This window comes from Siphateles boraxobius, unplaced genomic scaffold (assembly GCF_051911475.1).
Source record: "Siphateles boraxobius isolate OS27281-9 unplaced genomic scaffold, OSU_SipBor_1 47, whole genome shotgun sequence".
Lineage (NCBI taxonomy): Eukaryota > Metazoa > Chordata > Actinopteri > Cypriniformes > Leuciscidae > Siphateles > Siphateles boraxobius.
In genome coordinates this window covers 1,572,501-1,585,638 of record NW_027509108.1, presented here as the reverse complement: position 1 = coordinate 1,585,638, position 13,138 = coordinate 1,572,501, and the positions used below count along the sequence as shown (strand labels likewise).

Below are 13,138 nucleotides of genomic sequence, written 5' to 3'. Positions count from 1 at the left end.
TCCGCGAATAAAAGACCCAACACATCATTGCGGGTAAGCTTTATTGATGCCATTAGATAATAATAATTATAATAACAATAATAATTATAATAATAATAATTATAATAATAATAATCTAATGCAAATACTTGCTTACTTTGACAATATTGCTGTGATAAAATGTCTCACTCTCACACTAGCTCCGCTTTTGTTTGCACTGATACAATGCGCTCTAGCTCGAAGATTTTGTATAGAAGCATGATGTTTTTTTGAGTCGGGGATGAAGTATGACATGTCTGCCATCTAGTGCAGGGGAGGTCGAACGAAATTTGACACCCTATTTGACAAAATCGGCCGTTTTATTCAGTGCCGCATCTAGAGTTAAATTAACTCTGCTCAGAGAACATTTGCTCCCTCTCTATAGAGAGTTAAAATAACTCTGAATCAGAGTTAAATTTAATGAGATACTTAAATGATTAATTAAGTGATGATTGGGCATTAATGATGAACACCTGCTGTCAACAAGCAGAAGCACTGAAGGAAAGACAAACAACAAGAACAGAAAATAGAGAAACACAAGAACTACAACTGACTTCTAGCCACAGCCTTAGATGAAATCAAATTAAGACAAAAGACATTCCATTCCTAAAGATCTCAGCAGAGGAGGATTATACAACTCGCTTCACTTATTACTAACTAGACTGACTTTATTTCTGTCAGACGTCTACAGAAGTTCTTATTGAGAGTTAACTGAAGTTAGATGTTGACGACTTATTGAAAATGGTTGGTCACCATTATGGTGACGAGTGTTTCATTTAGTTGGTCAGTTTGACTCTTAGCATTTTTTTATGAGTTTGTGGTTTATGTAACAGCTTTTACCAACACATGTAATGTGTTGCAAAGAAAGCCAGAAGCAAAGAAGATCAGGTGATTTAGTTTTCAACAACAAAAAGTAGAATGATGCATTTATCTCATCATTGTCCAAAAGTGGTCATTTGGTGTTAATAGATTATAATCACTAACAATATTCTCTTGCTACAGATAAGACTTTTTAAATGGGGGAATTTATTTATGTAAGACATAGACATCAAGAATCAGCATATGAATCTCAACAATGGTGACATGTTTCATGCCGCAATGCATCCTGGGAGCCATGCGTTTTATACTATTGTGGCTCCCAGCATGCATTGCGGCATGAAGCATGTTACCCTTGTTGAGATTCATATGCTGATTATTGATGTCTGTGTCTAAAAAAAAAAATCCCCATATTGTATTTTAATAACAAAATTCGGAATGTTCGATTTGTGGCTAGAGTATTGTTAGTGCATTTAATCTATTAACAACAAATAACCACTTTTGGAAAGTGATGAGATGAATGCATTATTCATTTTTTTTGTTGTTGAAAACTATATCACCTGATCATCTATGACTCTCGCTTTCTTCGTAACAAATTACATGTTTTGATACAAACTGTTACAAAAACCACAAACTCACAAATAAAAAGCTAAGAGTCAAACTGCCCAACTAAAGGTAACACTCACCACTATAATGGTGGTCAAACATTTTCAGTAAATCGTCAACATCTAAACCTCAGTTAATTCTCAATAAAACCTTCTGTAGACGTAAGACACAAATAAAGTAAATCTGATTAGTAATAACTGAAGCCGGTAATGCTGTTTGTGGAGTTGTTTAATCCTCCTCTGCTGAGATCTTCACAGATTTAATGTATTTTGTCTTAATTTGATTTCATTTAAGGATGTGGCTGGAAGTCAGTTGTAGTTCTTGTGTTTCTCTTTTTTCTGTTCTTGTTGTTTGTCTTTCCTTCAGTGCTTCTGCTTGTTGACACCAGGTGTTCATCAGTAATGCCCAATCATTAATTAATTAATCAATTAAGTATCTCATTAACTTTAACTCTGATTCAGAGTTATTTTAACTCTCTGTAGAGAGGGACCAAATGTTCTCTGAGCAGAGTTAATTTAACTCTGGGGATTTTGCTGTGTATGCTATACTATTGCTATGGTATATTGTCATACCGCAGTGATCGATAAGACATCTCTTCATTTACTGCTACAAACTGATAGCGGTCAGATAAATATCATTTAAACCATGCTAGTGCAATTCCACTAATGCCAACATAGTTTTCTAGTCTATTTAAGAGAATGTTGTGGTCAATGGTGTCAAATGCAGCACTAAGATCGAGTAGCACTAATAGAGAGATACAACCACGATCGGATGATAAGAGCAAATCATTTGTGACTCTAATGAGAGCTGTCTCAGTGCTATGGTGCGGTCTAAATCCTGACTGGAAATCCTCGCAGATATCATTTCCTTCAAGAAAGGAACAGTTGTGAGGATACTGCTTTTTCTAATATCTTTGATAGAAAAGTTCAAGTTCAAGTTCAAGTTTATTTATATAGCACATTTAAACACAACACTAGTTGACCAAAGTGCTTTCCATAATAGACAACACATATACCAAAAGGTAGATTTGAGATCGGCCTGTAATTGACTAATTCTGTAGGATCAAGTTACGTTTTTTTAACAAGTGGTTTAATCATAGCCAGCTTAAAGGTTTTTGGTACGTATCCTAGAGACAAAGACGAATTAATGATGTTAAGAAGAGGATCTATGACTTCTGGAAGCATCTCTTTCAATAGTTTAGTCGGTATAGGGTCTAACATACATGTTGTCGATTTAGATGAATTAACGAGTTTGCAAAATTCTTCCTCTCCTATGGCAATGAATGAATCAAATTTTACCTCAGGGAGACTATAATGCACTCCCTGATGCGATGCTGTAGTAGACGGTTGCATAGTTATAATTTTGTCCCTAATATTATCAATCTTATAAGTGAAGAAGTTCATAAAGTCATTACTGCTGTGTTTCTTGGAAACTTCTGGGCTTGAAGCTTTCTTTTTCGTTAGTGTAGCCACTTTTTCAAATAAATACCTAGGATTATGTTTATTTTCTTCTAATAGGGTTGAAAAATAAGCAGATCTAGCAGCTTTTAAAGCCTCTCTGTAAGCAATCGAGCTCTCCTTCCATGAAATCCGAAATACCTCTAGTTTTGTTTTCTTCCAGTTGCGCTCCATTTTTCTGGCTGCTCTCTTAAGGGCCCGGGTGTGCTCGTTGTACCACGGCGTTGGACTATTTTCTTTAATCTTCTTTAAGCGCAACGGAGCAACTGTGTCTAAAGTGCTGGAAAGGAGAGAGTTAAAAGTTTCTGTTGCAATATCAAGTTCTTCTAAGCTATTTGGGATGCTGAGATGATGAAACTGATTAGGAAGATTATTGATAAAGTAATCTTTAGTGGCAGAAGTGATAGGTCTAACATACTTGTAACACGGAGTTGGCTTTGCAGCCTTGGCTAAATATAATTTACATGAGACTAGATAATGATCTGAGATGTCGTCGCTCTGCTGCAGAATTTCAACAGCATCAACATTGATTCCATGTGATAATATTAGATCTAGAGTATGATTACGACAATGAGTAGGTCCTGACACGTGTTGTCTAACTCCAATAGAGTTAAGAATGTCTTTAAATGCCAATCCCAATGCATTTTCATTATTTACACGTATATTAAAATCACCAACAATTAGGACTTTATCTGCAGTCAATACTAATTCTGATAGAAAGTCAGCAAATTCTTTGATAAAATCTTTATGGTGCCCTGGTGGCCTGTATACAGTTGCCAGCAGAATTCTCAAACTTGATTTATCGTTTACATTATATATTTTTACATTAAGCACCAACACTTCAAAAGAAGTATATTTAAAACTAGATTTTTTAGTGGTTTTGAAAATATTACTATAAATTACAGCAACACCTCCCCCTTTGCCTTTCAGGCGAGGTTCATGTTTATACCAGTAACCATGGGGGGTGGACTCATTTAAAGTAATTTAATCGTCTGGTTTTAGCCAGGTTTCTGTCATACACAGCACATCTAGGTTATATTCTGAAATCATTTAATTAACTATGAGCGCCTTTGAAGTAAGGGATCGGATATTCAGTAACCCAAGCTTTATCGTTTGTTCATCTGTATTATATCTATTTTTTATTTGTTGAATATCAATTACATTTTTAACCTTAGATCGGTTTGGAAGTTATTGGGATTTCCAAATTCGGGGAACAGACACAGTCTCTATATGATCATATCTAGGTGAAAGAGCCTCTATGTGATGGGATTTATCTGACCTTGGTGACGCGAGGCCGCTAGCAGACGGTCGGTTTAGCCAGTTTGTCTGCTTCCTGACCTGAGCCGCAGATTGTCATGTTTTGTCTCTAAGACTATGAGCCAAATTACTAGAGAGAAGAGCAGCACCATCCCAGGAGGGATGAATACCATCTCTTTTCAACAGGCCAGGTTTGCCCCAAAAACTTTTCCAATTGTCTATAAATTCTATATTATTTTGCGGACACCACTTAGACAGCCAGCCATTGAGTGATGACAATCTACTAACTATCTCATCACTCCTTCGAACAGGAAGGGGGCCAGAGCAAATTACAGTGCCTGACATCGTACTTGCGAGTTCAAACACCCCTTAATATTAATTTTGGTGATCTCTGACTGGCGAAGTCGAACATCATTAGTGCCGACGTAAATAACAATCTTAGAGAATTTACGATTAGCATTAGCCAGCACTTTTAAATTTGCTTTGATGTCAGGCGCTCTGGATCCCGGCAAACATGTGACTATGTTGGCTGGTGTCCCTATTTTCACGTTCCGTGTAATAGAATCGCCAATTACCAGGGCACAATCAACAGAATTCTCAGTGGGTGTTTCACTGAGTGGGGCAAATCGATTTGTTGTGGTAATCGGAATGGAAGAGTGGTTTTTTGATCCGCGACTAGAGCGATCCCTCACTGTCACCCATCTGCCTTGCTGCACAGGCAATAATTCAGCCAGAACCGAATCATGTAAAGAGTTCACTATGCTAGGCGCATCCAAAATAGTATCTAAAGCTCTAGCACACTTACTATCTTCAATTAAAGTTTGGATGTGTGTTTCTAATTCTGAAATCTTCTCCGTCAGCCTGACTGTCTCCTTGCATTTATCACATATAAACCCTATATTGCCGACGGGGAAGGCTATGCTAAACATGTAACATGAAGTGCAGGTGACAATAACAGGACAAGACATTACTCACCGTATTTGTTGACTGATTCTTACTCACCTGGGCTTTATGAACTCAGAGGCGCGGGCGCGCGAGAGAAAAATAAATAAATAACTGAGCGCACGGGTGGCGCGTTAACAGGCTAGCGAGTTACTTGCGTGTTGTGCTAAAAATAACGGAAGCTAGCGATGTCAGGTTAATCTGAGATGTTGTCTAAGCTGTATTTAGTAGTATAAACAACTAGAAATGGTAGTAAATGATGGTTCAAAACAGAAAGAAATACAAAGCTAATACGAGGCTAAGACGGAGCTTACAGCCTCGAAGCAAACAAAACACAGCAGGCAGCTAGGCAGACAGGAGCAATCGATCAGGATCATGTCAGGATCGATCATTCGAGGTACTGTGATCTCTACGGAGGACGAGTTAATTTGCATGGGCTTTCATAGTACAGTTGTGGTATTTTATAAAATTACTATGAAATAATATGAATATATACAAAACTAAGGGTCTAAACATACACAAGTCTTTCATATCCAACTTTTAAAGCCTTTTTAAATAAAATAATGTATTTATTTTTTAAGGCAAATTGCAACATTTTGATGGGGGACATGTTTTGTCCCTTATTTCAAGAATCAGTGAATTATTATACCCTTAATCAATCACACATGTACAATTTTAGTTTTTCAATAATTATTTTGAAATCAATAAATATATAAAGGTAATATAAATACACTTTAGAATCAATAGGTAATGGTATAAAATGACTATATGTGAACTTAAATGTTCAATTCTCTCTATACATTTATCAACTGTATAAACTAACTTCACAACTTTTACTTGCACTGATATAGCAAGACTTTTTCTTTTAGTTGTCCTCTTTCATAGACAGCTGTTTTTTTCTTGCTGTGTAAATTTGATTAAATTCGTAATATTTTTAAATCTCGTAATATTCTGCAGAAGAGAGAAGAAATTTCGCGAGAGATGAATCAGAGTTTCACTCTTTCTTAGCACGTGATTGGCTGTTCACTACTGATGTCACACCTAAAGAAAGTTGATGATCAGCATTATGGTATCAACAAAGCCTGGTTGGATTGGTTTGGTTTCGTCAACTCAAAACTAATCCTGTAACCCTGAGTTTGTTCAACTACCATCATGGTACAGGCCACAGGCACTTAAAGTTGGCAAATCAAAGTACCAGCAATAAACAGATTAAACTGTTTTGGTGAATAGTGAATATAAGTGAATAGTGGCAAATTGGCAAGAAATTAATGACATGAGGTGATGTAAACATCTTTAGGTATTTCTTCTTACTATGACAGTCTTGGATCTGCTAGCTAGTGAATAGTCTCGCATGACTCTATACTGCCACCTACTTCTCAGGTGTGAACAGAGAAACATATTTGTGTGTCTATTAGTTATCTTCTAATGAATACACAGTATAATATGTATCATGGTGTTTATGTTTGCATGACTGTAGCTCTGTAGCTCTGTAGTGTGTGTGTGTGCGTGTGTGTGCGTGTGTGTGCGCGTGGGCGCTTGCATAAGTGTATGCCGTATATATGTGTGTGTTCACATAATGATGAGATGATGTTGTCCGTCGCTCAGATGCTGATTTACTCCCACATGTGAGAACAAAGAGAGTGTTTCTACACACACAGAGGAAAGTTTAACAACATCAGCTCGACACACAGACGCTCCTCAGGCACTGTAAGTACTGAAGATTTTCCACTTCATCTGATGAAATCATTCAGTTGTTTTTGTAATGATGTTGTTTTAGTAACAGAGTTAGATTGCTTGTGAAGAGATTTTAATAACATGAACTGACAATGAAAAATACTTCTGTATGCAGGTAATAATAATTATGCATATATAAAATATTATATTTTTTTAAAATGAAAATATTTTAAACAGTAGCAATGTTAGATTATTTTACTAAAGTTGTTGTTTACTAAATTGTTGTAAAACTTAGTTATTGACTTACAGTTTAAAATTTATATTTTTAAAGTTCATTCATCTCTTTGTAGATCATTACATTAAATATAAATATATGCATTATATATGTAACTTGTCCTACTCGACCTGCTCCGAGCGGGATTCGAACCCGGGTCTCCGCCGTGAGCGCTAACAAGGACGCTAAAAAGCTACTAGTGTCAGACCCTGTCCCAAATGGCACACTTCATATGCACTTTCGGTCTTGTGGACTTACAATGGCTGCCGCGAGCGCGTGTCCGTTAAATCCATGAGACCGTATGGTGACACATTTGTCATTTTGAGTTTCAGAAGGGTGCCCGTGAGCACCCCTTTGCGCTCGATGCACTGGCGAGCCGGCACTGAAGCGAGCTCCACAGCAGATTTCTACCCGACAGTCAAAAGAGGCGTTACGTCACGAAAGTGCGGACTCGGAGAAAGACTACTAGTGTTTAGGGTGCCGTTTGGGACAGGGCCTAAGTCACGACTCTTGAGGTCAGGGGAGTGAGGTTTATACGCACATCTAAATGTAACCGGTCCTACTCAACCCGCTCCGAGTGGGATTCGAATGGGCGTGTCCGGCGTGGGAGGCAGGTGCAAATTCGAAAAGTATTATAAATAAATGTTAAATATATGTGTTTCTGAAATGAAAACTATTGATTTTCTTATTCAGTTATAATTGATTTGTTACTTTTATTTTATTTTATTTAATTTATTATACAGGAAAGGTTAAACGTAACATTAAGGTACAATTTAAACGGGCCTGACATAGTTTAAAAATTGGTTTCCAGGAGGTTCCTGTTCTGCAGAACATAAAACATAATTTACATCACATGAAGTAAGAAACACTTATACAGGACATTAGCATGGGCTAGACAGATACAAACGACTAAAAACAACAATATAAACAGTGCAAACAAGACTCGGACAATAAATAAACAATCAGTGAGTTAACTGTTTCAAGTGTAACTGTTTAGAAGAAACAGTTTGTATGCCTTTTTGAAATATGTGATGTATGGTATTTTTCTGATGTGATAGGGAATATCATTCCAAATTTTGAAAATGTATGAAAAAAGGATTTCTGACCATAGTTGTTTTTGTATGGAGGAGCTGGAATAAGTGCCTGTGAAATTACTGAAAGTACTGTGAAAGTACTGGTCTCATATTGGTACTGGTCTGAAAATAAATGTAATAGCGTGACTATTTATATAATTCTGGAAAATCTCATTATATGTATATATATATATATATATATATATATATATTATTAAAGGAGGGTCATAAAACTCTTTTCCAAACCTAGTGAATGTACACACACACGGAAACATGTCCTTTGAAATAAATCTCCTGTATTTTAAACTCTATTGTCTTTTACAGAGTGAATCAATCATCCGTCATGGCGAACACGAGTCTTCAGGTGATGGGTCTGGTGCTGGGCATCGCAGGCTGGGGTTTCGGGATCCTGGTCTGCGCCGCCCCCTGGTGGCGTGTGTCTGCGTTCGTGGGGGACGAGCTGGTGGTGTCTCAGGTGCTGTGGGAGGGGCTGTGGATGACGTGTCTGTCGGAGCGGGGCCGATTGCAGTGTAAAGTCTACGACTCGGGCCTCGCGCTCTCAGGCTCCGCCCAGACGTGCCGCGGCCTGTGTGTCTTGTCGCTGTTCCTGTGTCTGCTAGCGGTCCCGCTCAGCGTAACCGGGCTGAAGTGCACGCGTTGCTTCGGCGACGCTCACGAATCCAAGGCTCGGATGGCGCAGGTCGGCGCGGTGCTTTTCCTCCTAGCTGCGTTTTTCTTCCTAGTGCCGGTGTGTTGGACCGCGTACATCGTGATTCGGGATTTCTACGACCCGAGTGTCGCCGCGGCGCTAAAACGTGAACTCGGACCGGCACTCTACCTGGGATGGGGTGTGACCGTGCTGATGCTGGTGGGCGGGGCTGTGCTATATTTAGGCTCCGCCTCCCCTGGAGCTCCAGCTATTCCTGTTTTTGGACGAGGAGGAAAAGCGAACCCTCCCTCCACGGCTGAGAGCAAACCGGAGAAAGTCTTTGTGTAAAAGGTGACATCAACCTGGAAAAAGTGGTCGCATAGAAGGTTTAATCTTCAGAAATTCAGGAATATCATTATTTACGCACTGTCATGTCATTCAAAAACTGTATGTGGTTATTATTCAAACCGGAGAAAGTATTTGTGTAAATGGAGCAAAAAAGGACATTAACATGAGAAAACTGTCCTAATGGTCGCATATAAGGTTTAATCGGTTACACATTATTTGGTATCACTTTATTTTACAGTGTCATTGTTACATATGTTACATATAGTTACTATGGAAATAAATATTAATTATGCATAATTAGATTCAACTAACCCTAAACCAAATCCTAATCCTAACTCTTAAGTAAGTACATGTTGTTGCTTAATATTACTCACTTTAGGGTTAGGGTAGGATTAGGATTTGGTTGAGGGTTAGTTGAATGTAATTATGCATAATTTACTGTTATTGCTATGGTAAGGACATGTAACATATGTAACAATGACATTGTAAAATAAAGTGCTACCGTTTAGTCTTCAGAAGTTCAGGAATATCATAATTTAGGCACTGTCATTTCATTCAAAAACTGTATGCAGTTATTGTTTTCTGTGGAACACAAATGGCGATTATTGCATCAACTTTATGCAGCTCATTTGAAAAAAGTCTACTTTTGTGTGCTAGAAAGAAATAACACGTGGGTTTGGAACGATATGAGGTTTATTCATTTAGAGTCAGTCCAGTTGCATGAAGAAATCTGAATCTGTCCTTCATAGACTGAATATGGGTACATTTCAAATCACAGTTCATAAAGCCTCTAGCAGTTATTTTAGTGTCTAATGAATCTTTTATATGAGGTCAATTTAAGCTCTGAAGTTATTGTACTCTTTTTGTTGTTGTTTTTTGCATAACAGTCTCACATATTGTTTTTGTTTGTCTTTTTTCCAATGCTCAGTATAATTAATGATTATATCTCATGTGATTTATTTATTGATGTGTTACTGTGCATTATTTGTCAAATAAACCTAATGTAATAATATAGACTGACTATGTGCTCATGTTGATGTGTGTTGACTACAAGCGTTGACAGAAATCACACAACACAATAGCAGAATACAGGACAGGGACAATAAACAGAGTGTCCACTGTGAGTCCGATGATGTCATCATAGTGGAGAATGTGTGGAATACGAGCTCGTGTTCCATAGAACTCCTTCAGAATCAACATGAGAGGAGGAGGAATTCATAAACATCAATACTTCAGAGACACAAGGAACGAGTGAAGGGTCTGCTAGTTATAAACTGGGTTCATTTCAAACCCTTGGTGGTTTAAGGGGAAACATTATGGATACAGAGAGAATTAAAGACCCACTGAAGTGCCTGGAAACGTGCAGCTTTATATAGTGTGTTGACGTAATTTCCCGGAAACAGACAGAAGAGGCGGGGCATATTGAGCAGCTCCTCCCTTCTTTAAATTAGCCAATAGCGTTTAATTTATATCAGAGCTGTTGTGCTCGGCAAAACCGCAGTTTCCTCCTAATCTTTAACTGTTTCTCTTCCTAATCTCATCCATATCACTTGAAAAAATACTGTGTACTGTGTTGAATTCAAATGGATCTGATATGTTTTCTAGTCCACGGTGACCCGCTCATAGGATCCTCTCTGTGTATCGTGTCTCCGGATTGGTTCACGTGACACTAACATGAACCCAGACTTCATTCGCCCCAGTGGAAAGCATATTTACACCGTCTGAATCATTCCCTATCCCCTATATAGTGCACTATGTTCCATTCACCATAGTAAATGTGTGAACACCGGCCGATTTTAGCTCCAGCTTCTCCATTCATAGTGTAGGGGGCGGAGCTTCAGATTCTGGCAAGCATTTGATTGGACAGAAAATCTGATGATAAGCACAAGTTATATCATCAAAATCATTGATCCCTTCTGGCGGAAGTGAGAGACTGCGAGTTTTAAATTAATTATATCTTCTAAATGTGAATTGTGTCATTGTTTTGGAGCACACTATCTTATAGATAACTAAGCTTGTTTCCACCACAGAATAAAACATTTTAAAATATTATTGTGACTTTTTATCTCACAATTGTGAGTTTACATCTCGCAATTGGGACTTTTTCTCAGAATTTTGAGCTATAAAGTCAGTACTGCCTGTAATTGTGTGATATAAAGTTGCAAATGCGTGAAATAAAGTCAGAATTGCGAGATATAAACATGCAGTTGCTACTTTATAGCATGCAATTCTGACTTAATATCTCCCAATTGTGCGTTATAATGTCAGAATTGCAAGATATAAACATGCAATTCTGAGAAAAAAATTCAGAATTGTGAGATAAAAAGTTGCTATTACCTTTTTAATTTTTTATTCTGTGGCAGAAACAAGCTTTGAAAACCATAGATAACAGTAACATACTAAAAGCCAAAAAAAAAAAAATGTTGATTTCATGGGGACTTTAATGATGAGCGTTTCAGCCACAGTAGCTGAATTACTGCAAATGTCCACAAGATGACAGTCAAGCGCAAGATCCCATATACAAGTACCAATCTACTCTTCGACTGATTTGTATTTAGACAGAAACAAGCTTCTATTATTTTTTCTATTCAGCATTTCTTCTGTTTCTCGCTCTTTTTGATTAGATTTTACGTTAATTATGACACAAGCACAACAAGAGTATAAAGGTGTCCGTTAAATATTAATAATTATATTTAATTATTGACTAGTTTATGGATATCTCATATATTTTATGAGTGGTTTTGCCGCCTGAAAAGCAAAGCAATAAATTATGGCAATAAATCCCTTAAGCAAATAATAAATAAAGAAATGTTTTCTTCAAGGAACTGGCAGCTGATAAAGAGACTTTAGATTGTCAGGGTCAATTTTCAATGTTAAAGTACTTGATTTTTAGACAGATGATAAATATTATATGGTAATAGGCCTACATAATAAATTCATGTCTCCAGAAAAAAATAGTTTTGTAGCAGAATAGTCTCCCATATTGTTTTTGTTAGTCTTTTTTCCAATGCTCAGTATAATTAAGGATTATATCTCATGTCATTTATTTATTGATGTTTGTTGTTGAATTTATTTACTTGTTTTTTAGACAGACTATAGATAGTAACAGGCCTACATTCATGCAGTCAGTCAGCCAGCCATGTCTCCAGAACAAACGATTGCACTAAACATTTTACACAACAGTATTGCAACTATTGGCAGTATTGTGCCAATGCAGGGGCTTCACCCCTCCTCTAAAAGTTGCGTGTGAATGAGGAAGTGTCTCGTCTTAAAGTGACAGCGCGGTAATTCAGCGCGTTCCCGAGTCCCCACCTAATCTCAGCGCCTACTGTCCCTTTAAGAGTCCAAAGAGTGCTCCTTCCCAATGAACACCTGACACTCGGCTGGATGTTTTTTTTATATATCTTTTTTCTGCGTTTGTAATGTGTGTGTGCCAGTAGGAGGATCTGGCGCACCAGGAGGCCGTTCCAGATTCCTCGGAAGCAATTGGCTGCTCGTGAACTTTGCGACGCATTGTTTGTCCGCGCGTCCCGGTCACGCACGCCACGCACTCGGCATGTCTCGAGCACATCGGAAACATCATCATCACCGTTCCGCTCTTGACCTCGCGGAAGATTAGCGAGATCATCCACGCACGCAGCAACGCGCAGCCACAGGACGCGTCGCTTGCAACAAGCACGAGCGAAGAGAAGTTAACCGGGACCGGAGAGATGGCGGAGAAACGCATGTCGCGCTGGTATTTCGGTGGGATCGCGTCGTGTGGAGCCGCTTGCTGCACGCACCCGCTGGACCTGATCAAGGTGAGTGTGTGTGTGTGTGTGTGTGTGTGTGTGTGTGATTAGTTCAGGTAGAATGACAGATACTCGGTGTAATCTTCATCCCCTGAGGAGGAAGACAACATCCGCTCGAGCACATGACATGTGTGGCTTTTAAGAGAAAGCTGTGCATAGTTTCTCGTTTTGATATTGATAATTAAACATATTGAGAGACCGAAAATATCGGCCAGACGGATTATACAAATCGG

The 13,138-nt window shown here is 38.2% G+C and overlaps 2 protein-coding genes across 6 annotated transcripts in view; both read left to right on the top strand.

Annotated features, from left to right (window-relative positions):
- Window positions 1-6,669: 6,669 nt before the first annotated feature.
- cldn31 (claudin 31) lies at window positions 6,670-10,126 on the top strand. The gene is made up of 2 exons (XM_077201460.1): window positions 6,670-6,803; window positions 8,442-10,126. Exon 2 carries the CDS (start codon window positions 8,461-8,463, stop codon window positions 9,112-9,114), a length of 654 nt encoding a protein of 217 aa, XP_077057575.1. The 5' UTR covers window positions 6,670-6,803; window positions 8,442-8,460; the 3' UTR covers window positions 9,115-10,126.
- A 2,263-nt stretch (window positions 10,127-12,389) lies between these two features.
- The window catches only part of slc25a10b (solute carrier family 25 member 10b), a 22,282-nt gene continuing 21,533 nt past the window's right edge, over window positions 12,390-13,138 (top strand). For 4 of the 5 annotated variants that reach the window (XR_013194543.1, XR_013194542.1, XR_013194541.1 and 1 more), the window contains exon 1: window positions 12,429-12,914. Coding sequence is in view for 1 of the 5 variants with exons in the window: in XM_077201348.1 (XP_077057463.1) it covers window positions 12,825-12,914 (90 nt within the window). In the remaining 4 variants the exon portion in view is untranslated. Of the gene's footprint in view, window positions 12,915-13,138 lie in introns of all 5 variants that reach the window. The other variant, XM_077201348.1, reaches the window with a different exon arrangement.

Bases quoted from the DNA above. Each gene is read 5' to 3' on its own strand.
- cldn31 (XM_077201460.1), top strand. From the start codon at position 8,461: ATGGCGAACACGAGTCTTCAGGTGATGGGTCTGGTGCTGGGCATCGCA.